We start from the raw sequence: 27831 nt of genomic DNA on the forward strand, positions 1-27831 counted from the left end.
CTTCCCTGAGACCTCCCTTAAGATTTCCACCTGCAAGAGATAAATAAGCTCAGGACAAAGGACCCCATGTGCACTTCCCACTAGGGGAGCATGCCAGTGATACCTCCATCCCTCAGTGGAGCAACGGCCTAGGCTTACCCCCCCCCACACACACACACCCCTAATCTGTCTCCAAGGCTGCCTTCTCTCTCTCTCTGACTTCTCAGTAAGCCACAGCAGCCCAGGCTAGGTTCTCCTGTTGCCTCTTCTATGCTCTTCTTTGCTTAACTGTCCCAAGTATTTTTTTGCTGCCATTATGGACCCAATACCCTTTGGCTCAGTGCTGTATAACCTTTCCCTTTGGATATCCCCATCCCCTTTTAATAAATTCAATTTTTCTTTATCCACCGTCTGAGATGGCTATTTAGCCTGCCCACACACCACTGACCTTAACCTTTCAGCTATCACTTTTTTGAATACCAACTAGCATACGTGAAGCAAAATAGGAATGCCTTGAATGCCAAGATATTTAAATTTTCTCTGGGTAATAGGGATCAGATTCTTGAACATAGAGGGTGTTGATCACAGGTGCTTGGAAGAGTCAAAAAGTCTAAAGCAACTGTAGCAGTTGCAACTGCTTGCTTCTCTCCCACACCCAATCAATCTCCCTACCCTTAACCCACAAGTATTTCAAAACCATGTTTCTAAAAACCAGCCATTTATATCTGTTTAGGTAAGTTACAGAGGAAGTATGGTGGTGTATTTACAAGTTGGTTTGTCCAGATATACTATAACTTAGTGTCTGTATTCAATATTGACAACCAAAAAAATATATAAATATTTTCTATCTATACACAGCAGGGCAGGAGCATCCACGTGTTCTTGAGTAGTGAGTTCTCAGCCTCCCATGGCCCTCCTCTCGTGGTGATCGTCTGGCCTTCAGTGCAAAGGAGGCTAGAACATGGCAGCCCAGTCTGGCCCTTCCCCTCTCCTCCCTCCACTCCAGTGCTCCCAACTGGTCGCAGGCAAGGAAAGATTAATTTGAGTGGTTGGGTAGGAAGAGATGGGAAGGGGCAAGTCCTAATGGAGCCTGACCCCTAGGGTGGAGAGATTCAGGCCCACAGAAGTGAGTGGCCATGGCCACCTCTAGGGGTAAAGCCTTGTAGTTCGTAGTTCAATTAGTGTGTCCTTGGTCATATCATAGGTCCAGCCCTACAGATTAGTTTAGTGAAGAAGGCAAGTGTGTCTAGGCAGGACTTGGTCTCCACCCTCAGGCACTGAGCCATTCAGGGTGAAGCCTGGAGTGTGGTACAGGAGACTCTGGCTGATACAAAAATAATAATAAAATCAGTAATAAAAAAAATTATAAAATCTGTTGCTTGTCTGAATAGATCTGAGCAACAGTCTTGCTTTTGTTAAAATCCTGGAGGTGTTAAAAATCCTGAATATTCTTCTGGACATCATTGCTGGCTGAAGAAAGGAGCCCCAGGCCCAGCGCGGTTGAGATCTGTCCAACTGGAGGTCTCGCCCAGCTGCCTGTGCTCTGAGAGATCCTTGGGGCTGCTGGGAACAGGCTGGGCTGGTGGTGTGGGGTGCCTCACACTTGGGAATCAGCCCCCAGGGGGTGGAACAGCTCCTCCGGTGTCTTGTCACTTTGGCTGGCTGCCCCCTGCCGGAAACCGGAAGCAATCTCGTCGAAGGTCTTGCCTTTGGTCTCAGGAACTTTGAAGTAGGTGAAGATGAAGAACAGAACCAGGAGCACGGTGAAGATGATGAAGACATAGGGACCACACAGTTGCTGAAAGACACATAGACACACTTAATTGGAGTCCTGACCCTATGTTCTGGCTGTAGGACCTTTGATAAGTGACTTTAATCATAAGGCTCTGGTCTGAGAAAGGGAACACCAGCCTACAACCTAGGAGTGCTGGAATGATTAAATAAGAGTCTGCCTGCCTATACCTGGCATGCAATAGGCTCCAGGGAACAGGTTACCATTGCAGAGCAGAATGGAGACAATTCAAAGCCAAAGAAAGAACCCTGAGGTTGAAATCAGGGTTCATAGTTATGTGCCCTGGGCTTTTGAGTCTCATTTCAACGGGAAGAGCTGGGAGAGCTCTTGGCAGGTGAGAGATGGTATGTGTAGAGACAATGGGGCTTCTCACCTCCACATACTGGAAGCACATGCCCACAATGAAATTCGAGGTCCAGTTGGACAAGCCAGCAACAGCAATGGCAGCTGGGCGAGGACCCTGGCTGAAGAGTTCAGCTACAATGAACCATGGGATGGGGCCGGGACCAACTTCAAAGAAGGCCACAAAGCCAAAGATGGCCACGATGCTCAGATAGGACATCTGGGGCACCTGATCCTGTTGAGGACAAGAGAGAGAGAAGAAAAGTTAGATTGGAGCCTCAGGGGAAGCAGAAATTGCAGAGGCAGGCTGGGCTGGATAGCAGGAGGCCTGGGACTGATCCTAGATTTGTAGTGTGACTTAGGTACCCTGCCTTGGGGCTCAGTTCCTTCATCTGAACAAAATGATTTATGCCCTGCATGGTGGTTGTGAGCTCCAGTCTGCCCTCTGGGAATGGTTATGTGGTGTGCAGGAGAGCTAAGAGGAGGTCCCTGTGGTCTTGCTCTGGGTGCGGACAAGTCTGCCTGTGGCAAGAGGATGTGGAAGAACATTTCTGCGGTGGGTGTTAGAAGCAGGCACAGCACAGGCCTCAGAACTATGGTTCTATATATTCATCATTCCCCCCTTGAGGAGGCCACAGAAGAGGTTAGGAGCTTTGGCTCAAATCCCAGATTTGACACTCATCACTTGCTGTGTGCCGGACTTCTAGCAATCATAGAGCTTTCTAAGCCTTGGTTCAGCTGTGAAATTAGCGTACTGGCGCTTTCCTTGTGCAGAGGTTGGACAAATGAGTGTTTGAGTATGTGAAGTGCCTGGCACAGGGTTACGGTCAAGGGTTTGGGACCAGCAGACCTGAGGTCAGTGCCTAGCTTTGTCCTTTATCTGCTACATCACTAACCTCACCGGGACTAGGTTTCCTCACCTGTAAAATGGTGGGGACTGAGTGAGATCAGGAATGTTTCTACACCTCTTTACCTTCTAGGACTGTTCTGAAGGTGAACTGAGGCTACAGATAAAGACTTTGAAAGGGTTAGTACTGGGCAAAGCAGCTCCTGGGGAGAAAGGACTTGGGTTCTGAAGCTAGAGGTGCTGTGGTGAGAAAGCACCATGCGAGGAGGAGCCAGTTCGGGACAGGATGTGAGTGGGTCAAGTGCAGAACTAGGGCGAGCAGCACCCTAGCCTCTGGGAGCTGATGGCAAGGCTGGGAGCTAAAGCCTATGTGAGCTTTGTACCCACCCCTGCCACCTCGCTCCCACAGTGTGGCAACTGACCAGTAATGCCAGCGCGATGGTCATAAGCACAGCACAGCCTGCCATGCCAGCCAGGCCAGTGAGGTGCAGTGTCCGCCGTCCAGCTCGTTCCACCACAAACAGCTGTGGGCAGAGAGAATGTCAGTGCCACCTCCACCCGGTGCCCGAGTCCTCCCCACCCAGAAGCTCCCCCTAAGAGTGGGAAAGCCGCATCACACTGTTAAGACCAAGGGAAAGATGGTATCTCCTTCTCCTTGGGGTTCGGCTTGGGGGCCACACAGGGAGTGAGGGAAGGGAAGCTGGCCCTAAAGCTGACAGCAGCACAGGGGATGAGAGCTGGCCCCAGAGAGCCAGATAGCTGAGCATCTTGACTGTGACCTCGGGGAGCCATCACACTTCTCCGAGCATTAGTGTCATCAGCTGTTTGATATGAGTAATGAACCTGACACATTGAGGATGAAATTATATAGCACTTAGGGAGTACGTGACACATGCCTGGCTCGCAGTAAATGCTGCCATTCAGTCACGAGGCCTAGAAGCACTAAGCTGGACCCTGGCTGCTGACAGGTGGCGGGCAAGGGCACACAGAGAGACTCACCGACACGACCGTGAAGGCTGTGTTGACGATGCCGGTGCCGATGGTGGCATACACAGGCTGCTGCACGCCCGCTTTCTCGAAGATGCTTGTGGAATAATAAAAAACCTACAGGACAGAGAAGTCACTGGGGCTTGGCCAGGTGCTGTGGCCCTTTCCCTGCCTCTGTCCTGGTGGGTATGGGGCACCAGGTGAGTAAAGAATGAAGGAGACACTGCAGTAGTTTGGTTCTAAAGAAAGGCTTCTCCTTTGGGACGGGCTTGTTTGTGATTTTAAGTTTGGGCTCTGTTCACAGCACGTACTTGAGCGCAGGGTTTGGCTGGGGCCATAGGAAGGGTGGGTGAGGGGCACTCACAGCGTTGATGCCCGACAGCTGCTGGGACAGCTGTAGCACCACAGCAATGAGGATGGGCTGGCGGTAGAGGGGCGAGCGGAACAGCTCCAGGATGGTGACTTTCTTCTCCCGCATCATCTGCCGCCCCTCCTCCTTCATCTCCTGCAGGTCGCGGGTCACGTCTGCCGTCCCGCGCAGCTTCTTCAGCACTGGGGGGATCGGAGGGAAGGCGGGGGTGGCTCAGAGCGGGGAGAAGGCCAGGGCCAGGGGGTGGGGAGGAGGGCAGGGCTCTGCCCATACCACTCTTGGCCCGGTTCTCCTCGTTGCGGTTGATGAGCAGGAAGCGGGGGCTCTCGGGGCAGAGGGGCAGCAGGATGCACTGCAGCAAGGCCGGGACGAAGATGATGCTCAGCAGCAGGGGCCACAGCTCCTTGTTGCCCATGATGGAGTCCAGGCCGAACACCTGGGGAAGCATGGTCGGGGGAAGCGGCTAAGGGCTCCGGCCCGGGCCCCTACAGCCAGCCCCCTGCACCCAGTGGCCTTGGCCGGCTTTGTGTCTGCTGCTGCTTTAGAAAAGGGCTCTGGTTCTGAGGCTCTGCCATTAACAAGAGGCTTCTACTTCTCTGACCTCAAATCCCTCATTTGGAAGATGGGGAAAGTAGGATCTACTTCCTGCCATTAGTGGGAGGACAGACGGCACAGGGTATGGGGACTGCCACTCTGCCACAGGTCACTTTTAGGGATGGGAATAGGGTAGTGTATGTGAAGACATAAAGGCCTGGAGGCGGAAGAGAGCCTGGCATGGTGAGGAACCAGTGGGCGTGCCTGCGGCTGGGTCCCCAGGTGAGAAGAAAGGCTGACTGGGCTGGGACAGACTTGCTCTCCTGCCATGGAGACTCACGGGGGAACTGGGAGTGGTGGCGTGTTCTCTGGGACCTGTGCTAGGCTGTCCCATGAGGCTGGGCTGTGGAGGGCTAGGTGAGAGGTCTAGTCAGGTGCTGTCTGGACACACCTCCAAGAGCCACTGAAGCTGTGGGATGGGGGCTGTGCTGGGGGGGCAGACCCTGCCCCACTCACCTGGGCGATGAGGATGCCAACTACGATGCCCAGCTGGTGCAGGGTGCCCAGTGCCCCTCGCAGGGCTGTTGGGGACACTTCCCCCACATACATGGGCACGAAGCCCGTGGTCAGGCCACAGTACACGCCGATGATGAAGCGGCCCAGGATCAGCATCTCAAAGGACTTGCCCAGTTTCGAGAAGCCCATGAGCACGGAGGCCAGGAAGGCCAGTAGATTTATCATCAGCATCGAGTTCCGTCTGGGGGGGTGTCACAGGTCAGGTGCGTCCTTTGATACCCCAGACTCCCCAGGGACTGGGTCATAGGGAATACCCTGGAATAGGCCGGGACGTCTCCCCCAACCCCCACACCCATCTAGGACACCCTGGGCGGGGCCAGGACCCCTCTGCTCACCGGCCAAAGCGGTTAACAAAAAGGCCCACTGAGAAGGAGCCAATCATGCCCCCGACAGAGAAGATGGCCACGGAGAGGGACCAGAGCGTGGTGAGGGTGGTGGGCGTGATAGTCTCGCCATAGCGGTGGTTCCACGTCTGGTTGTAGAACTCTTCAATCACCTGCAGGGGGAGACGCAGCCTGGTGGGCAAGGTCAGGACCCAGTGGTTCTTTTCCCCTGTCACTGCCCCTCAAGAAGGGCTATACTGCCACAGCATGCTGGAGAGGACCCAGCTCCTGGCCAGGCCCAAATTCACTTCATGTTCTTGAGCCAAGTCCCTCCCTTTTTCAGGACTCAGTTTCCCCAGGTGAGAAACAAGGGGCTGGGTTCCATCTCCAGCTCTCATACTTCCCTGGGCATGCTTTCCATGTGCCCTGTGTGGTTTTGCATGCTCAACAGGACTTGCAGGGGATGATGGCAAATGCCCTGTGGTGGGAGTTCAGGCATAGAGCAGAGACGCTGAGAGCAAGTGCTCCTTCCCACTTGTCCCCTTTCTCAAGGTACCTAAGGCCCCAGCTCCTGCCACCCAGGCCCTCTCCCACCCCCCCTGCTGGGGAGGAAGAGAGGGCAGGCTCACTGATTCTGCACTCAGGGCCTGGTGTGACCAACTTGCACACAAGCCATGCTCATGAGACTCACACTGCCACTCTTTTGTCTCCCAGGCTCCTTGTGGCTGGCCTGGAAGTCCCGCCTTGAAGGACCTATGGCCTCCTCCCCTCTCCCAGGTGCCCAGCTGGGAAATATAGGAAAGGCTAGGACAAGGAAGCAGTTCCAGGAACTGGAGCCACCTGTCCTAGCACAGGCCTGCCCGTCAGTCCTGTCCCTCCCCAGGGGAGGGCCTGGCCGGATCCCAGGAATGAAAGGCAGGAGGTACCCAGTTCTGCCTGAGCACACTCTCTCTACTCCCAGGCAATGCAGACATACACCCAGGGCCACGGGACTGGCCAGGCCTCCCTAGCCACATGTGCAGCTGGGCACAGGCCCAATGTACCCAGAAGCAACTTCCTATGTACACAGATCTCACACACATATTCGTGCTCACGTGATCTGAACATTCCTGGCTTCAGCCAGTCACAAACCTGCGTGCCCCTCCTCCCCTCACCACTTGCAGCTCAAACAACTCCATGCCTATCCCAGCACCCCTCCCTGCAATCCTGCTACAAGTTCATGCACACACAGCAGCATGCATCTCTTACACAACCTCCACTGCTGCTGGCCCTCTCTAATCCTCCCAAGCCCCAGGGGTCTAGCAGAATAGGAGGCTGTCGATAGGCACAACTGCCAAAGGGGAAACTGAGGCCCAGGCATGCCCACTGAGTATGTTGGGCCTGCCCCACAGTTACAGTGGATCCTTGGCCACTAACCATCTTTTTCCATTATCTGTCTCAGGTCCGGAGATACCTGACAGGCTAGGCTATAGGGGGTTATGATAGGTGGACATGGGGAGGGGTGGAAGGGACAGCCAGCCCTAATGATCTACTTGTCACAGGGAAGCCAGACAGTACAAAGGTTAGGAAACTGGACACAACCACGTTCAGATCCCAGCTCTACCCTTTCCTCCAGTGTGATCGAGGGCTAATGATCTCATCTCAAATGACAACATTAGAAATGTCTACTTCATAGTGCTGCAGGGCATTAATGAAACATTCTTATGGAGCTTACATTGTGCCTGGCACCATCACTGAGCCAAGGGACCCCACCAGGTGCCAGGACTGACCTGAGGGAAGTGCAGACACTGACAAAGTCTGGCCAAGCCTGCATCCCACAACCCAAAATCAAGGTTCCTGCCAGCTATCGGTCCAACCTCCCACCTACCAATGCCTCTAATTTCACCTACCTCTCATGGGGACTCTGCCCGGAGATGCCCACCCTGCCTTACCACACTAAAACCTTTTGAGATCCAGCCCAAAGGGGCCCAGAAGTCTGTCCTTCCTGAAGATAGGAACCTCAAAGGATTCACCCCAGTGCCTGTCCCAGAGCTGGTACCAGGGACGCTTAGTGAGTGAAGGAAGGAGTCAATGAAGAAAGGGCCTTAGGCTTTCCTTCTGGAAACCCCTGCTTCTGCTGAGGGCAGAGAGAAGGTGGATTTCAATAAACAAAGTGAAACACAAAGTGCTTGTGTTCTTCAAAGGACAAAACCAAGCCTAGAGGAGGACTGGTTGAGAACAGTAAGGCTCCATTTATCAGGCTCTGAGGAGAACAGGCTGTCCTGGATAAGGGAACTGTCCAGATAAGTGACACTCACCCCTCTGAGGCCCCAAATTTTCCTGACCTGTCATCTGGTGGAAACCTCTCTCTCTCCTGTCACTCTCACTTTGCTGCCCTCAGCAACCAGATCTGCAAGCAGGGCTTCAGGGCACTGATGTCCTTGGGGCTCTTTACAGGGGGCAAGGAGAGATGTTTCCCCCAGAAACTCAAGTTTTGCATTCTGCAGCTCTCAGAGTCTTCCTGTGGTCCCGATGCTTGTCAAAGAACTTCCCATACTATCATTTTAAATTCTGCCAAGAAGTCAACTAATGGAACTTGTTTGAAATGTGTGCAAAGAAAGTCAGTAGGCAAGTGCTGAGTAAGGGCGTCCACCTAAAATGAGCTGAAGGATACAGGCTGAGGCTTCTGTTTGGGCAGTTCATGTCTTTAAACCTCTTCTTGGGGCTGGCTGGAGCTGTTGAGGACCACGTGCAAGTGAGGTGTTACTAGAGCCCCCTTTGTTAAGTCTCCTGCTTGTGGTAACAAGTCAGAGGGGCCAAACCTTGTGCAGGGCTGGCTCCTCTGTGGCTCATGGGCCCTTCTGCTACTCAGGCTACTTTGTGGGGCTGAGAAAGGGTAAGCAGCAAGGCTCCTCGACCTTGGCCCCAGGCTCATCCTCTCTATCCCAGGAGTACTTCCTGACCAACCTGAGGCTGTGCGGTGGATTCCTGGCTCTTGATCTGACACCTGAGATTTCTGGGAAGAAGCTATGCCCAGTTTTCCATTCCTGCTGCTGGCGTGGAGGCTAGGTATCCTCCTGCCCCTGGGGGTCCATGCCCCATGTGGGGCTCAAAGCTGGCCCTGGCCCAGGAAAGGCAGGGGATCCCTGGAGAATCAGAAGAACCCTACACGGGGAGAGGTTATGGGGTCACTGCTTCCACCCAGTTACTGCCCTCAGCATCGATCTTAGCAGTGGCCTGGGTGTCCCTAAGGGAAGAACCTACTTACGACTTCCCTAAAAGGATCCCATGGACCCAATTCCTACAACAAGGTTACTGGCAACATCCTCAGCCTGGCTCACGTTTGGGGAGAAGCCTGGCACAGGCTTCTTCTGAACACGCCTACCTCACGTGCTCCCATCCCACGAGCTGGTCACAAGCTTGGCGAACACCCTGGATCCTGCCATGCCCTCCATCCAATCAATCACCAGGTCCTGTCAATTCTGCCTCCTAGTTTGTCCTACTTTCCACTCATGCAACACCTGCCCTGGGTCTCTCCTGGATTCTGCTCCCGACTCCTCCCATCCAAAGAAGCCAGATTCCTCTTCTCACAATTAATTTCTCCCTGCCCACCCAATGCACAGGCTTAGCTGTCCCTCTTCGCCTCCACTCCCTTTACAGCTCATTCCCAGCCTCTCCACCCTGCAAGGGTCTGTGTGAGTGTGTGCATTCTAGGGAGAAAGGGAGGGTGCTGTCAGTTTCAGGGGGGGATTGTCAGGAGTTGGGGGCTATTAGACATCTCTGTCCAGTTGTCCTCTCATCACACTACAAGGCAGTGGTCCACTCGGTGACAGTATAGGGGCCAGCACAGAGAAACCTTGGTTTCCTGAATGGTTTTCAGTAAAAAGCTATTTCTCACCGCAGCAGTTCTCCCGAGGTGAGTGTGGGGGTGGGGCAGGGAGGCTTGCATCATGTCTGACTCCTTGGAAATCACCCTCCCCCGCCCCCACCACCCATGCAACTGTGGGTGAGGGACCACATGTCAGCCGTCTACAGAGGAAGTTCTGAGTCTGCAATGAGGTGGAGCATCGGAATAAGCTGTTACTCCCACCACCGCTGTGGGTGAACCCGCCGCTTTCAGAGGAGCATGAAGGACGGGGTTTTTCCATTTGCAAATTGCAGGAAGACAAAGCATTACCCTAAGGAATTTACACTGTAGAAAAGAACCTGAAGGAAAGCTCTCTCCTCAGACTCTGCCTGGTGTACAGAGCCCCAGAGTGCACATTTCAGCTCCAGGGAAAAAACAGCTTTCTAGGCTTTAGAGGAGAGATTACTCACTTTACTAGTGAGTTCCCTGACAGCTGGGAGCATACAAGTCACAGTTTAGAGCAGGGATTAGGAAACATTTTATGTAAAAGGCTAGATAGAAAATATTAGGGCCTCTGTTGCTTCCTCCCTGCCCCCCAACCCCTTAAAAATGTAAATTAGAAACAGTCTTAGCTCATGGGCCATACAAATAGGTCGCTAGCTGGATTTGGCCTTCTTGCCGACCCTTGATCTAGAATTCTAGACTACTACCAATAGAAGGGGTACAGGTTTTGGAACCTCTGGCTGGTCTCACCATCCTTCCCTGCAGACATTCCTCTAGCCCAGGACGCCTGGGTCTACTAAATCATCCTGAGAGAGAATCAGAGCTCCCTCTCAACCCTCTCTTCTCTCTCGGAGATACTACTGTGAGGATGAAGGGGTTAAACAGCCAGCCAAGCTGTGAGTTCCAGTTGGGAGAAGGGCCAGCTTGTCCAGTTTAGTCCCTCAACCTAAACTTGACCCCTATTTCCTGCTCTCCCTGCTCCCCCCACAGCTGGAGTTGCACCCCTTCCCCCATCCTCAGCCCAGAGCTTGTCTCCATTGCAACTCTCAGCCACACCCCAGAGTAAGTTGGGAGTTCAGAGTCAGATGCTTCAGGTGGGGCTGGACAGAGAACCCTGCCCCTGGGTCCCCTGGGCCCTCGGGTCCAGCTGAAGATAGAACTAGAAGCTGGACCCCACCCCACAGAAGAGGATTGGAGCACCCAGGCTGCTTCTCAGGAAAAGCCCAGACTTTGCTTCTTTCCAAACCCAGGCCAAGCCTTGGTTCTGGCCTCTTCACTGGTGCCTGGCTTCCAGGGTCTCCCCTGATTGCAGCCTTTCTTCACTCCCCACCACCCTCGGGATGAAATGTCCCCCACCCATACAATTCCCCACACTCTCTGGCACCCTGCACCTCTGCATTTCCTTTGTGCTGCTTTTCTTCCTCTTCCCTGGTGAGCTGCTAACCACCTTTCAGAAAATGCACAAACACTCCTCTGGGAAGCCCTCCTGATAACCATCCCTCCTTCTCTATCTCAGTGGTTCTGGAACTGGGGTAGTGTGGCCCCCAGAGGACTTCTGGCAATGTCCAGAGCCATTTTTGGTTGTCACACTGGTAGGGTACTACTGGCATCTAACAGGCACAGGCCAGGGATGCTGCTAGACATCCAACAATGCATGGAGCAGCCCCCACACCAGAGAATTATCTGGCTCCAAACGTCTAGTGTTGAGAAAACCCTGCTCTATGGGCCAGGTACCTTGTCCCTCCCCCGTCTCTGCTCCTACTGGACTGTCCACATTTCCATTACTGCCCTGAGAAGTCACCACAGGTACCACATGCTCCCTCCTTCTAGACTAAATTTCAACATGAGGATGGTCTGATTCATCTGTGTTGCTGGGGCCCAGCACAGACTGGGGTAGGAAGAGTTGTCCAATGATGTAGCTGTGACGGGTAATGGCATAAGAAATTGTGTAAGCTGTTGAGATGTCTGCACATGACTGAGCTTGACTCGACTTGGAAGTCATAGCAGGAGGAAACAGCCGGTAGCAGCTCTAAGTGTGTGAAAGGGTGTTTTGGTGCTCATCTAACAGTAGTAGAACTAACTGCCAGTGCTTCCAGTGGTCAAGGATGCAGACTGGAGCCAGATGCCCTGGATTCAAATTCCAGATCTGCCACTTACTAGCTGTGTGTCCTTGGTTTAATTGCTTAACATCTCTGTGCCCAATTTCTTATAAAACAGGGATTATAGTACCTATTTAATGGGGTTATTTAAAAAAACAACTGAATTAGGATTTCTAAAGCACTGAGAACAATGGCCAACACACAGTAAGCTGTAATGGTCTGTATTAGTGGAGATGGAGAAGTGGAGAGGGGAGTCAGAACTCCTTGGATCTAAGGAGAGGGTGCCCCCTAAGATCCAAAGGGCAAAGGGCCTTGCCTCCAGTACTTTCACTCGCCAAGTCATCCTGGGTGAGGCCGACCTTGCTGGCTCTCTCCAGATCAAGCCCCTCCTTTGTCAAACAACTTTCTGAGGATGCCTCATTCTTAGACATGCCTGGTGCTGCCCCTTGGCCAGGAACTCATGGTTTCTAAATGGCCTTTAGTCATTTTTGTTGGCAACTCAGCCATATGCGGAAGGGAGAGGCAGTTTTCTCCACCCAGTATGATGCCCTTGTTCATTTATTCACTCTCTGTGGCTGGGCTCACCCCTCCTCCCTCCTTCCCCAGGGAGACGGAAGGCCTGGCACGGAGGAGTCATGGGATGCTGCATCGCTCATACAACGCAGGGCAGCAGGAGGGTAGTCAAAGGGGCATGAGGCCTGGAGTCCACCTCAGGCTCAGCCTCTCTCCCTGTCCAGGTAACCTCACCTCGCCTCGGTTTCCTCCTTCAGAACCTCAGCCCCACCCACCTTGGGAAGCGGCTGTGAGGAGATAATTTACGGGGAGTTGCTTTGTAAACATTTAAGGTGATATTATGATTAATTAACCACTTCCAGGAGGAAGCCCTCTGGGGGCTGTCTTATGGAAGAGACCTAGCTCCTGATAATTAAGAGTAGCTCCGGCATCCTTACCATCAGAGGCCAATCCATCAGCCCCGCACAGTTTCCTAAGAGAAGTTCTTCCAAATAGCCAAGGGCAGTCAGCATGACCCGTGCACACTTCATTGCCACCACATCTCTGCACCAACCATCCCCATGCCTGGGACAACTCTCCTTCCTGGTGGGGCCAACCCACCTTTTAAGGTCTAGAGCAGCTGCCAAGTCCTTCGAGAAATCCTTCCTGTCTCTACCATCCCCCTACCCCAGCATCAGTCATCCCTTCCTCTTTGCTCCATAGCACCTTGAAGCCCTCTGTTTAATTATACTCTGGCTTTTCCCAAGGACTCTCCCCACTCCTCTGGGAGCTCAGACCATATGTCAGGCAGCTGCCAGAGGACCAGGATGTGCCTGTTGTGCCCACAGCTCTGTCCCTCCCAGTGTTTAGGATACTACCTGGCACAGTCCCTGTTGCATGAACTTGTTGAATGAAGTTGGCAGGAAAACCCAGTGCCCGGCCTGCTCTGAGCTGTGCTTTCATTTCTCACTCTTGTGTAGTCCTCTCCCCTCTTTGTGCGTTAAATTTATCCCTTCTAATCTGCTGCTGGCTGGGAGAACTGCGGCCAGGCTTGTGAGATGTGTTTGTCAAGTGCAAGAGTAAACAGGTGGAGGGCCCGAGTGCGCGCCCAGGAAACACCGCTAGATTCAGAGTGTGCGTTATCAGTTCCGACCACTCAGGTCTCTGGCCCCGCAACTCAGGAGCTGGCTTCTAAATGACCTTTGGACAGGTGCCCGCAAACGCACTGTTTACAGGCTCAGCTGGGCCCTTGGTGCTGCCCACCTGGCCTCCCAGGTGCCCTGGCCAGCTGCCCTACCTGTCTTCTCACTTTTCACCTATTTTTGATTAGACGGGAGGCCCCGAGAACCAGAGGACTTCGCTCTGGATTTGTCCACAACCACAACCTCAGAAGCATCTCAGCCCCTCTGGCCTGATGCAGCCCCTTTGCCTCAGCTCCACCATCTTCCTCCTGGAGGAGCCCCTCCCCACCCCTCCTCACCCCTCCTCACCCCTCCTCACCCTCCCCTCCTCTGCTGATTCCTTACATGTTTAAAAATGAAGTCTTTATAACTAAAAAAATAATCTTAGCCAGGGGACCCCTCTAGCTACCACCCACCTCTCCTTTCTCCCTTCTCCACCAAGTTTCCTGGAAGGGCTGTTTCTACTCTTTCCCACTTCCCCTCTCTCTTCCATCCACTGCAGGGAGGTTTCTACGCACACGGCTCCCCCCAGTCAGCCTTTGCCACCACAAGGTCACCACTGGGTCTTTCGCATCCAGAAATATGGGGCCGATTTGCCCAGGTCAACCTCTGGGGCCCCTGGAAGCATTCCTTCACTCCATTCCTCTACCCACTATTTCCCAAGGGCCTGTTCCAACGGCCAGGCACTGCTCTAGGTCATGGCCGTGAATAAACCCGGCCATGAACCTGGCCAACACCCTTGCCCTCCGGTGCTTCTGTTCCTCCTGTCTTGTGAGGCTCTTGTCTCCTGGCCTGGAGGTGCCAGCTCTCCTCCTGCCTAGGATCCTCCTCTTCTATCAGTGAACTTTGACTCTTACTTTTCTCTCTATTCCAGTCTCTCTAGAACATCCTCTCTCCTGCTATTTGGATGCCAGTGACCAATTTGCAATTTTTCTCCAGCTGACTACCGACCTAAGAAACAGACCCCACATCCAAGTGCTTCCTGCACATCTCCGGTGGTGTCACACAAAACCTCAATTCCTGCAGGTCCCACAGGCCTGCTCCTCCTCCGGGCCAGAAATTCAGAAGCAATTTTTAAACCCCCCTCTCTTGCCCTCACACTAATCTGATGACTAAATCCTGACCGCCCTTCCTATTCAGTGTTTGTTTTTCTACCCCTATTGCAAGAGCAGCTTTCTCACCAGTTTCCCAGTCTCTAGTCTCACATGTTTGGATCCATCTCACCCCAGATGCATGGATCATTTCCCTAAAATGCAAATCTGATCATCTCTGTCCTCTTTAATGGGTCCTCCTTGTCCCCATTCTGAAGTCCACACTCCCTAGATGGTGCTGCCCACATGCCCATTCTGATTGTCCTGTGCCATGCTGGTGATTGGATATTTTATAGATGAAAGCTACTCACAGGCACTTGGTGGCCAGGCTCTGGCTTACCTGTGGCCCTCCCAACCTTCTCTCTCCTCCCATTCACCCATGTCATGCACCAGACTTTCCTCTGGGCATTTTATTCCCCCATCTCCAGGCCTTGTGCTCACCCCCACCCTGTTGTTGCTGGGAAACACCTCCTGTATCCTGATCTTTGGGTCCTAGTTCTGTCAGTAACTCACTGTGTGATCACAGTTAGGACATCACTTCATCCAGTAGCTCTTGACTTTGGCTGCACGTTAGAATCAGTAGGGGAGCTTTAAAAATTCGATGCCCAAACAGAAACCCAGACCAATGAGATCAGAATCTGGGAGTGTCCAGGGGACCCTAACGTGCCCTCAATCTCCCTCTACAATGGCACAGACTCTGCCTGTAAGGATTCCCAAACGGAGCCAGCTCCGAGGCACACACCTTGGCAAGAGCTGTCTAGAGCACTTAGCAAAGCAGGGCTTGTGGCTGTTCTAAGCATGGGCCCACGGTCGCCATTTGAGACGAACTTGGAAAAGTCCCTTCATGTCCCCTACAGCTGAGCATGACTCAGCAGGCCTGGCCTTCCTGGTGACCTGCTCCTTAGCATGGGGCGTAGCTCCAACAGCCACCCTCCGCCTGTTTGGAGGAAGCCCAGCTCTGACTCCTGACACTGCCCAGTTCTCCCAAACAGGCCCCGGAGCCTCAGGAACTAGTTCCACTCACTTTCTATCTGGACAAGGAATGTGGTCTTGACAGGAGGACTGTCCACTCTCATTTCACCCTCCCCGGGAAGGTCCTGCATTTTAAACTCACAAGGAGGTTGGTCAGGAAGGTCGTGTAAACAAGAGTTTGGCTTCTGACTCCACCATTCACTAGCTCTGTGGCCTTGAGCCCATTGGTCATTTCATCCACCCTCGTCTGCTCAGGGCCTCAGTTTTTAGGTCTATAAAATGGAAATCACCACCTAAACTCAGAAACATATGCAAAAGGCCTGGTGTAGAGGAAAAACTCAGTACAGTTCTCTTTCCTGCCTCCTTCCCTCTTCTCTCTTCCCTAAAGCAAGTGGGCTGGGCTGGAGGTCATCACCAGGGTCCCTCCTAGTCTTGACATTCAAGTGAACAAGTGAGCACAGATCTGGGATACATCATGGGGAAAGGAAGTAAACACAGGGGAAGTAAACACTTCACCCCTTGCAGTTCCCTAGGGCAATATGCCATTTGTATTTTGACTGTCACAGGGCCTTCAGGGAGAGGAGGCAGTTTCAACCTAGAACAATATGCCCTACAAGAAGTGTGCTGTGAGTGGATGGGTGTGAGCACAGGCTTTGGGATCACCTGGCTTCAAGGGCTCCAAGGGAGACTGGTGCTGGATACCAGCTCCATTCCTGACTAGATGGGTGATGCCAGGCAGGCTCCTTCTCTCTGGCTACTCTCTCCACCTGCAGGATGGGCATGGTGGATGCTGCCTGCCTGCCCGCTAGGGCTGCAGGTGAGCAGCAAGTGAGATAAGCACCACAAGAGTCATCTCTGGCCCCAGGGTGCCACATAAATGCACTCTCTATAATGCATCATTATACCAGGGATTTCTTTATTGTAAAAGTGTGTGTTGTACAGGAGGTTGCTCAAGATGGCCTACTAAGACCCCATGTTTCTATGGGCCCCGAGCTTCTAGAATTCTGCAGCTCTAAGATTTTAAGGCCAACGATTTTTCTGACCTGTTCAAGGCCAGAAAATCAGCTACTCAGGCAAATGGTAAGTTGACATAAATGACTGACATGCAAGAGGCAGGGTGAGTGTGTGAGAGTGTGTGGTGCACAGCAGAGCAAGCTGGTGTTGACAAGCCAAGGGAAGCAGAACACTCACCTTCTGGGGGGCATTGATAACTCCAGTGTTGTAGCCAAACTGCAAAGAGCCAAGCACTGCCCCTCCCACGGCCATCATGAGGCGGCCTGTCAGCTTCTGTAGAGAAAAAACACACTGTTACAGGCAGCTCCAGGCCCGGGTTACTGCAGGGCAGAGCATGGGCTGGCAGGTTCTCTTGTTCAGGTATCTTGCCTGACTCCTGGCACTGCACCAGTCTTTCTCCCAGGAAACTTGGCCACTTTTTGACTTCAAGTGCCCCAACCAGCCCTGCTGACTTCTAGACACCAGGCTGGCCAGACTAGACTCACTCCTAGGGGGAGGGGGGAATAGGGCCTTCGCTCTCTCTCTGCAGCTAGGTCCTGGTTAGAGATGGACAGGTCTTGGCATCCTCTGGGGTCTTGTTGCCCTGGTAGAACCATGCCTGGGGTGTCCAAGTGGCTCCAGGCTCTGACTGGGAGGCCCAGGAGCCAATGCCCCTATGCAAGGGGGGCCAAATTACATGGGAGAAGCAACATAGATGGGGTTTGGACCCAAAGATGCTGGCTTCTGATTACAATCCACCTGCTTACTTGCTCTGTGAATTCCAGCAGGCTAAGTGAGTCTTCCCTACTCCTCCCAGGCCCTTTGTTTGCTGGTCTGAAAAATGGGAACAGTTTCAGGCTGATCAGCATTGGAGATGTGGTCCAACCCTCCCCTCTCTTCCCCTCCATTCACAGGATGGGAAACTGAGCCCCAAGAGGCAGAGGTAAGACAGAGATGAGGGAGAGAAGAGTTCTAGGGGTCTGCAGAGAGCCAGGTTGGGGCTTGGGGTTCCCTGATTCCCCACCTAGTGTCCCTCACGGCAGCCATCCCCAGACCTTGAGCCTCTTAGGGTTATTTGGACACAGATGACATACCAGCCAGGAATGTGCTTTGGAAAAGTACATGACATGAGGCAAGTAAGAGTGTGGGGCCAAGGTGTTTTCAATGGGCAAAGGACTAGCAGGCAAACGGTGGTGGGTTTCTGTCCCCTGGAAGCTGAGGGCCGGAGAGAAGCAGGCAGCTGGGACCTGGGTGACAAGGTGCCTTGCTAGAGAGAGGGTGCCTTGCTTGCAAGAGCCCCTCTTGTTAAAAGAGGGCCTCTTTTTTTTCCCTTTTAAAATGAAAAAGCCAAGGAATGTGACATCAGGCAAGCCCTTAACTGGCTGTGAGAGAACGGAGCCAGGGAAGACATGGCAAAGATCAACTGTGGGCACCACACCGCTCTGGGTACTAGAGGGAAGGGTTGGGAAGCTCACAATCCTGAGCCACATGTGTGGAGGGGAGGCTCTCAGCTCAGTACCACCTCGCTATGGGCCTCAGTTTCCCCACAGAACCCAGATGCCTGACTTCAAGATCCTTGTAGATAGCATTGGGCTTAGCTGTTAACCAGACATGTTTCTAGTATGGTCTTTTCATTCTCTAGAAGCCGTCATGCCAATGATTGAGAAAGCCAAGGTTTCACAACAGAGGCTGAGCAAGAGGAAGGAGGCTTGGGCTAGTCCGAGTGCACAGGCTCAGGGTATGTTCTTAGGTGAGCGCCGGGCCCCTACTTCCCACCAGCACACCTGGCCCCTTCCTGGCCAAACTCTGGACATTCATCCTGGGTGCTGGGTTTTCTTCATGACAGGCTGCACTCCCTTTAACTCCTGTCATTCACAGCCTAGCTCAAACCCCCTCCCCCATACACAGAATGTCCCAGTGCCCGTGAATCCCCCCTTTCTCAACTCCCTAGGGAGCCTTCAGATCCAGGGCTGTCAGTTCTGAGCGGGTGGTGAGTATCTGACAGGCCTCTTTGAGGCCTCCGCCGAGCCCAATTCATAGGGTAACCACCGGGATTAAGTAAGAGGATGTCCAAAGGCACTGAGCATTGACAGAGGGAGGCTAAACAGTGGCTGTTGAAACCCACCACATGAGAGCGTTCTGCCTGGTGAGTCACATGCGTTAGCCTGGGGTTGTCCACTGGGTTGTCCAGAGTGTAATAAAAATGGTATGAAAGGTATGTTTTTCTAGTACACAATAGACTAAGTATAAAACAAGCAATGCAGCCCTGGCCAATGTGGCTCAGTTGGTCAGGCACTGTCCCGTGCACTGAAAGGATGCCAGCTCCATTCCTGATCAGGGCACATGCCCAGATTGTGGGCTCGATTCCTGGCATGGGGGCACGCAGAAGGCAGCCAACTGATGCTTCACTCTCGTATCGATCTTCCTCTCTCTCCCTCTCCTTTCCTCTCTAAATATCAATAAAAATACCTTTAAAAAAAATTCTATAAAACAAGCAATGTAAACCTATGATTTAATAAAATGTGGCATAACTATATAATTCAATATAAAAAAGAAAGTTTTTTAGGTATTGATTTGGGACACACACCAAGATATATTAAGTTAGAAAAGCAAGCTTCAGAGTAGTTTGTTGCATGCTGCTTTGGTGTAAAAAATAAATAAACAGATAAGGCTGAGGGCAGGGAGGGGAAGAATATAAATATCTACTTATTTAAGGGCGGACCAGAAAGGTACCTTGGGGGATCTGGGTGTCAGAGGCAGGGTAAGAAGGGAGAGACTTTCTTTTATAACTTTTGGGCATGTTTTTGAATTTCGAACCATGTGAATATATTACCTATTCAAAAGAAATTTTTTTACAAGCCCTGCTGTTTCATATTACTTAGAACAAAGCAATTTAAATGAAAATATCAGTGAAAAATAATACAGAAGATTATGTATTGCTTGGGTAAAAATCATTCCAGTAGCTCATAAATAAATAACACTGCAGCAGGGGCTCTGTAAGAAGTAGTACTATTATTACAGGTCCTGTTTTCAAGTTGGCTAGGATGTTCCAGGGGTCTCTCTGGGCCTCTGAAGTCACCCTTGGGAACCAGCTGAGCAGCTATAGCCTCTGGCGGTGGGAACCAAGAACAACCCTTCCGATGGACTTAGCCATTTGGCAGGTCAAGGTCAAACTCTGCTTTAGAAAACCTGCCTGCCCACATCGTGAGTTAAAGCCACATCAGCCCCCTAAGGCAGGCTGCTGCATTAAGATCCACAAAAATGCTCAGTAACCCAGGCTCAGGCCTGGATGAAACAGGCCCTGGTCCTGACATCAAGGAAGAGGTTTCTGGTGAGGTACAGAGGCTAGTGTGGTCTGAGCTTCATCCAGTCGGTGGGAGAAGGCACTATGGGGGTCCTGGACAGAGACTTATAATTTTGCCTGGGAACGGTCAAAGACGGGTTCTTAGGAGGCAACACTGGAGTTGGGCCGTGAATGACAGGGAGTCCGCCTAGTGGGGAAGTGGTGGCAAGACTGCATTCCAGGTGGACAGGACAGTACATGCAGGGGAAAAAAGGGGCCCCATATGGCCAGAATAAACAGGCGGTGCTCTCAGTGTGGCTGGACGCTAGGTGCAGGGGCAGATCATGGCCCTTGCTCCTTGGTAGGCACCAATCACACATTCACACTCCTGCCTCCCACTCCTACTGCACCCACCAAACCCAGATGATCACTGCTGGACTTGGGGTCCGGAGACCCAGCCTGAAGGGCAGGGAGTTGCTTCTCCCTCACCTTGGAGCTGGGGTATGTGGTGGCCCTGGCTCTGGGCCTCGGTTTCTTCACATAGGAAATGGGGATAAGAATTCCTTCCCTTCAGGGTTGCTGTCAAGGTCTGAATCGGTGCCCATCATAGAGCTCACAGGGTTCACTTGACAAGCATTTTCTGAATCAGAGGACAGGAAGCCACCCTTAATCGGGCTGCCATGGCATCATCTGCCCCACCAGCCCTGTGACTGGAACTGAAACATGGTGATGAAGTCCATTCATTCAACATGTATTTATTTTGGTGTCAAGCTGATGGACAAGTTGGTGATACTTTAGAGAAGGGGTATAAAACCCACAGCTTGTGATTTTCTTATGAAGCCCTTTTTAGGGGTGCAGGAGCAATGTGTAGCCCAGAACCTGAGCTCCCCTGGGGATGGAGCTACATCCTAGAATATCCACACTCTTCCAGGCCTCTGCCCTTGTGCGTCTGCTACGGTCTCCAGCTTTTGCTCGCAGTAGTTGGGAATACCCACCTGCTATTCACCCACCAGACTGGGAACTTGGTAAACATGGGACCTAGAGTGCCCAGGGTAGGACACAGCACAGAACCTTTGTAAAAGAGGACCCACCACTCCTGAATTTAGCTTTTGGGCAAAACTGGCTCTGAGTGTACCTGTTCTGCCAGACGGTGTTCATCCTAACAGGCTTTAACTTGGCCATTTATCAGTCCTCTGATGAGTACTGAAACTTCAGCTGAGAGGTGGAAACAGGCCAACAGTAACTCCCTACCCCAACCCACAGCGCTGGAGAGGAAAGACCACCAAACTGAGTTCAGGCCCTGACTCTGCTAGAGTGCCACGGGCCCCTCAGTTCAGCAAATGGCCAGGCTTAGGGTCCAGCACAGAGAGGGATCTCATGCCCCCCACCCCTTATCACTTCTATACTAATTCTGGGGGTCCAGAGCCTCACTGAGAGTTCTCGCTCCCCCAGGAAGCCAGTGATGAGATGTAAGCATCCAGGACCTCTCCTCCCACACACCACGATGAGGATGGCCTGGCCATGTAGCACTGCGAGCATCGTACCAATTGACTTGCCATGTGCCCTTCCTCAGCACAGCCTTCAGCCCTGGGCTTGGCCTTCAGCAGGACCTTGGTCAATATCAGCAGACAGAGTGCATGTGGCTACTGCCATTAAGACATAGGACTTTCCCTTTGGGAGGAGGGTCCAGATGTGGCTCCCACCCCCTTTCCTCACATGGCCTCCCGGGTGCATTGGAGCCTGGGATACGGCCTTTGTAACTGCTTGGCTCCCAATTCTAAGGAGGCGGGGAGGGGGCGGGCAGGGGCTTACCAGATCCATGACAGCTCTGTTATTTTGTGTACGTTTCTTTTCTAAGATTTCATGTGAACAAAATTCTGCGCATCAAAAAAGAAGCCCAGTGCCCTGGCCGGGTGGCTCAGTTGGTTGGAGTGTCGTCTCATACACCAATAAGTTGTGGGTTTGATTCTCGGTCAGGGCACACACCTAGGTTGCAGGACTGATCCCCAGTCAGGGCGCATAGAGGCGGCAACCGATCAATGTGTCTCTCTCACATTGATGTTTCTCTCTTTCTCTCCCCCTTCCTCTCTCTGAGATCAATGAACATATCCTCAGGTAAGGGTTAAAATAAAAAGGGGCCCAGCTGGTGTGGCTCAGTGGTTGAGCCAACCCAGGAACCGAGAGATCATGGTTGGATTCCTGGTCGGGATGTCCGGTGGGGGGCATGCAGGAGGCGGTTGATTGATGTTTCTCTCTTTTCGATGTTTCTATTTCTCTTTCCCTCTCTTCCTCTCTCTCTAAAAATCAATAAAAACATATTAAAAGAAGAAGCAGCCCAAGAAATTGCAGAACTGCTTTAACACCTTGTTTGATAGATGGGAGCCGAAAGTCAGAGGCAGGGGCTTGGGACACTCAGTAAACTGGATCCCTCTGCTGGCGTTTCACCCTCTCTGACCTTTTCTTTCAAAAAGCCGAGTAATGGGTTATCTCTCTGATGCCTGACCTTGGGGGAACGAACCTCAGGCATTTACTCCCCTTGAAGCCATTTCCTTCAAGCCTTCCAGTGATGTCAGGACTTTTGCCTGGCTGCGCCTGCCTGCATCCCATGGTGGCCCTGGAGGCAGAAGGGACTGATCAATCTTTTGTGGGGGTGTGGAAACTCATCAATCTTTAAAGCAGAGGAGGAGAGGAGGGAGCTGCCAAATTCAGCAGCACCAGCAGCACCAGCAGCACCTCCGAGGGGCTAGGCACCATACGCCAAGGGCTGCTTATACATTCCAATTTAGCCACTGCGAACACACTCCAGGGAGAAACTGCTCCCACTTTCACAGATGAGAAAATGAGAGCCTCAAAGAGAAAAGCAGGTACCAGTACATCCCTCAGCTTCTGCAAAATTTCAAGTTAGGGGTCTCTGATGCCAAACTCTGTGCCCTTCCTGCTCATTCCTTCCCCCCTCCGCTTCCGGGTACTGGTCCCTGAAGGAAACAAGGTTTCTACCTGGTGCTTTCTATGTAGGTCAAATTCCCTTCTACTAACTCTGGGCCTTGCCCAGCCTGAGCCAAGACAGCCTAGGCCCAAGCTTCTGGCTACTTGGGTAGATTTTGCTCTAAGCCAAGTTTGGCAAACTATGGCCCATGGACCAAATCCAGCCTGCCAGTTAAGAATTTGTTTGACATTTTTTAATTAGCTGAAAAAAGGACTACTATTTTGTGATACATGAAAATTATATTAACTTCAAATTTCAGTGAGCATTAATATAGTTTGATTGAAACACAGTCAGATTCATTGGTTTATATATTGTTTATGGCTGTTTTTGTGCTACAATGACAGAGCTGAGTGCTTGTGGCTGATGGGGACAGAGCCAATGATATTTACTTATTATTTGGCTCTTTACAGAAAAAGTCTGCCAAACTCAGCTTTAAGCCCCAGGTCCCTTAACTGCTACATGCAAACCCAACACATAAACTGCACAGGGTTTTCAAAGCTTCCCAGGCAAAACAAAATCATTCTCCCTAAATAAATAAAAAGGTGTTTCTCCTACAATGGGATGTTAAACGCAAACAACTGGCTCCCTGGGCTGTGAGTGTGAGCTCTGGGACAGGACCTGGACATCTGGAGAAGCTGCCACCCTTGAGGAGGTACCCTTTCTGTGGTGAGATGGGCACCAATTCAATTCTGATGGGACTAATTGAATAAGACTTTGGGAATATGCAAAGGTCCCAGACACTCTCAGCAAGCAAATATAAGTCCCAGCGTCCCGGCTTGTGTGACCTTGATAAAGCCCCTTCCCTTAACCTCCAGGTCTCAATCAGAGAGGTTTTCTAAGAAAAATAAATTATATTACTAAGGAAAGAGAAGGCTTGAATGCACATTCCCAACACTATTGTAGTCAATGGGGTTTCAGCAGTATAAACCAAATTCCTGCCTTTCTAGAACTCGATATTTTAGTTGAGGGCAAGGGCAGAAAAGAAATACCTAAGATACATCAGGTGATGAGTGGTATGAAGAAAAAGTGATGGGGGCACTATTTTGTCATCGTGGGACATGCCTGTAATGGAATACTATGCAGCTGTTGGAAAGAATGCAACACATCTGTATGTACTCAATGTGGAAAGAGCCCCAGGATAGACTATTCAGAGAAAAAAGCAAAGTATAAAACAATGTACAGAATGTATGTTTTATGGAAGGAAGGAGAAGATAATAAACTTATATAATGGTACTTGCTTGTACATGCAGAGAATGCTGAAAGTATTTACCTCCAAGGGGTGGTGAGTGAACAGGATGGACCATGAAGGGCCGTACAGAACTAGGTAGAAGGTATGATCCAACTACATAAAAATTACATTTATAGTCACACATATACACACGCACAAAATGAGATCTGAGGATCAACACCAAACCATTACAACAGGGAGAAGACATTTACTCTTTTACTTTGTATGCTTCTCCACTGTTGGCTTTATTACTTCTATAATTTAAAAAAATCCACAACCTGCCCCAGAGAGGTATGTACTATTATTCCTACTACAGTTGAGAAAATAAGTTCCAATAAGGGGTGTGGCTGGCCTGAGGTCAGTGGTTGGGCTGTTTCTGATGGAGCCTTTCCCACCCCACTCCCAAATGTCAAGATGGGGGGGGAGACAGCTCTGGGCTAGATGATGTGGGTGGATGTCCTGTCCAGCAGAGGCCTCAGTAGCCAAAGGCTCCATATGCTGGGATCTGGCAAGAGCTCTCTCCCCTCACTTCCAGGGTGCCGCGGCCCTAGTGAGGCAAAAGCCAGAAAGGTGATAGTCTTGGAGAGGATGAATAGTGCCCTCGTTCTGCCCAAGTTCGGGACCTGGGAGCCCTGCTTAGTTATTGTAAAACCCCAGCATTTATGCATTCGTTACTGCTTTCTTGGCCTGGTAGCTGGAAGGCAGAGCCTCCGGCTCTATTCCACACCTCCCACGAAGGGAGGTAACAATGGATGTTTGTTTTGGTGGCCAGGCCAGGGCCCGGCCTCTCTGAGCCTGTAAGTCCAACCAGGAGCCTTCTCAGCCTCTACTATCCTGGAGACGGTTACCAAACTGAGTGGCTTTGTCACCTTTTTGCCCAGGAGTGACATGGGGAAGGGCTGAGGTTGGCGTCCCAAGCCAATGCTGCACACACTTCCGCCTTTGTTCCAGGCTTCCCAGCTCTGCCAGCCTGGGGGAGGGGGAACTGGATGCCTGTACCCTTGGAGCCAGAGCAGAGCTCTAGGCCCTGACACCCCGTGACCAGGAGGCACTGTGTAAAGCTGAGCTCCCTGAAGTCACAAGCTGATTATGGGGGATTTGGGGCTGACCCAGCTCTGGGGCAAGTAGGGTCGGGTCCCTGAATGGCTCAGCACGGGACAAGGATCATCATGGAGCCGTTTACACTGCCTTCACACCCAAACAGGCTGTACATACAAAGGGTGTTTCCACTTAAAATAGCCACCGCCCTGAGTGAGGGCCCCTGGCCTGTCTCACCACGTCTACCACAGGGTAGCGAACCTCCATTTTATGGGGAAGAAACTGAGGGTCTGAGAAAAGCCATTTCCCCAAGGTCATAGTTTTGTGAGAACATGTGTTGTTCTCACTCACAGAAGGATTTCAGTTGTCAAGTTATGCCTAATCCAACTTTGAGACTCCTACGTTGCCCAGAAAGAGCTTGGAAAGTCCTAGGAGTCTGGGAATTCCTGCTCATTTGGGGTGAGTGGAGGGTGGCACAGAGGACAAGGGTGTGGAGAAGAAAGCATCTTTTTTTATATTGTAGAACATCTCAACTATTTTGTGACAGCCTTATCCTGGACACGTCTCTTTCCTTCTCTGGCCTCAGTTTCCCCATTTGTCAAATGGAGGGCTGGGCGATGTACTGGAAGGGCTCTTCCTGCTCTTTTACCCTTTATGTCATCCTAAAAAAGCTGGCAGTGTGTTTTGAGGTAGGAGGCTCAACGTGTCACCGTGGGAAAGTCATTGTTCATTGGAACGTGACTTCATATCTCCCCCACAGGGGAGGCAGGGCAGCCACATTAGTTGACTTATCTCTCACCCATGGGCTGGCTACCTCTGCATACCAACTTCCCCACAAACCCCTACTGAAGAACTGGAGCCTTAATGATTTCCTCCATTAAGTGGTACTCACAGCTCATACATCCTGGGGCTCCCCAAAAGCTCACACTGCCAGAATGCCAGACTTCTGGACAGAGGCCATAACCCAGGTACAGGTCACCTGAGGCCCAGGTAAGAGCAATGCATCATGGGAGCCCAAAGAGGCAAGGAAGATTTATGGAACATCTATGAGGACACACAAATTTTTTTCTGAATTCTTACAGATACTCTAATGATGAAAATGACATTATTATGCAGATAAGGCAGCCGAGCTAACCTGGACTTCAAAACCACATCTGCAGAACTTCAGAAAAGCATTTGCTAGCCAAGAACCTAATAAACTGTAAGAATATTTTATCTCCCCGCAGAATAGTCACTTATCCACTCAACAAATAAACACCCAGATCCTGTATCACATTCCGAACAGATAGTTCTTACCCTTGAGGAAGTAAACAAGTTATCTCTGTCTTATACATGGAGAAACTGAGGCCCAGAGAGGTTAAGTGGCCTTCCAGAGCTCTGAGATATCACAGCAAGTATTTGGACGTTGTGGTCTCAAGCCCCCCACCACTAGCGCTTCTCATTGGATTTTTATTATGTTATATCCCAGCACAATGGCTAACCTCCGACTGTTGGGAAATGTGTGCCCCTGGACGGGGTGAAGCAAGTCGTCAGGATTCCAGAGATGACGGAGCCTTTTCCCGCTGAGGGTCCAGCCTGGTGTCAATGTCAGGCACCACTCTGCCCACCCAGACCCCGCTCAGTCCCACCCACACCCCCAGAGCCCACAGGCAGGGCCAGTGCAGCCTTCAGTACTCCTCCAGCACTCCAGGTAAAAAAAAAGGGGGGAGCGCATCCAAGCGCCTTCCCGGCCCAGGAGATGGGAACATTCAAGAGGGTGGAAGGGAAGGTTTCAAAGAAAAAAGTGACTTGAAAATATTCTATACAGGGGGAAGATGGAAGGTAGGAAATAAATAATGTCCTGCACACCGGAGGGGCTCAACACTTTTTCTGGGTAGGACAAAGATCCACTGCAGGGCAAACCCGTTTACAGGTGAAAGAAGAGTTGTTTTTCCCCAGAAAAGAGCCCTCGTCTGCTCGGAGTAGGACCCTCTCGTTCCTCAGGCCCCCGCCTTTGGCTCCACTGGGGTCCCTTCGCGTTTCCCGGTCCCCCGGAGCTCTCCCCAGCCCCGCCCCACGGGAAACGTGCCACCTCGGAGCACGTGAAGCGTCGGGCCTGCGCTCCCCGGAGAGAAGGGCCTCAGGGGCCAGCTCCTTCCCGTCCAAGCCTGGCGGGAGCCGGGCACCCCGGGGCTGGAGTCCCGGCCTTGAGAAAGCGCGCTGCGCCCCGGAACGCAGGCCGCGCGGCGCCCGGAGAGGGGAGCGGCGGCTCCCGCGCCGGGGAGGAGGGTCCCGCCTCCTCCGCGCGCCGCCGGGGCCGGGGGCTCGGCCGGCTCAGCCAATGGGTGCCCCAGGAGGAGCCGGCGCGCCGGGATCGTGAGAGACGTGCGCTCCCGGCCGGAGTCCCCCCGCGCGCGTCCCCGGAAGCCGGAGAGCGCCAACAATGCGCGCGGCGCCCCGAGCCCGCCGGAGCCCGAGGCCCCTGCGCCGCAGGCCGGCGCCCAGAGAGGCTCAGAGACGCGCGCCGCCCGCTCGGGGTGCGCAGCGCCGCCGGGCAGTCGGAGGGACCCGGGCCGGGCAGGCGGGCGACTCACCTTGCTGCTCGGATCCATGACCGCGCGGTGCTGAGCCGGAGGCTCTGGCTGCGATGGGCGCGCGGGCGGGCGGCTCGGGTCCCGAGACTCCGACTGCGACTCCGACGGCGAGGCTGCCTCCGCTCGCGCCCAGGACCCGCGGTCTTCGAGCTCCGCGAGGCTACCTCTTCGGTTTATAGGACCCCGGCCATTGGCTGCGCTACTAGTGTGTGTCGGAGAGGGGGAGGGGGCGCAGGAGGGGCGGGGCCTGCGCACGTCGGGGGCGGGGCTGCGCGAGGAGGGGGCAAGGGCGAGCGCGAGGACTCCGTCGCCGGAG

General features: G+C 52.5%; 1 protein-coding gene across 1 annotated transcript; it reads right to left on the reverse strand.

Annotated features, from left to right (window-relative positions):
* Positions 1-685: 685 nt before the first annotated feature.
* On the reverse strand, positions 686-27723 carry SLC2A1 (solute carrier family 2 member 1). The gene is made up of 10 exons (XM_081144529.1): positions 27516-27723; positions 16606-16701; positions 5763-5923; positions 5368-5608; positions 4591-4753; positions 4312-4499; positions 3960-4064; positions 3383-3484; positions 2145-2348; positions 686-1777 (listed from the first exon to the last, which is right to left on the reverse strand). Exons 1-10 carry the CDS (start codon positions 27531-27533, stop codon positions 1577-1579), a joined length of 1479 nt encoding a protein of 492 aa, XP_081000655.1. The 5' UTR covers positions 27534-27723; the 3' UTR covers positions 686-1576.
* Between the last annotated feature and the right edge of the window lie 108 nt (positions 27724-27831).

This window comes from Miniopterus schreibersii (assembly GCF_964146895.1).
Source record: "Miniopterus schreibersii genome assembly, chromosome: 8".
In the NCBI taxonomy this organism is placed as follows: Eukaryota; Metazoa; Chordata; class Mammalia; order Chiroptera; family Miniopteridae; genus Miniopterus; species Miniopterus schreibersii.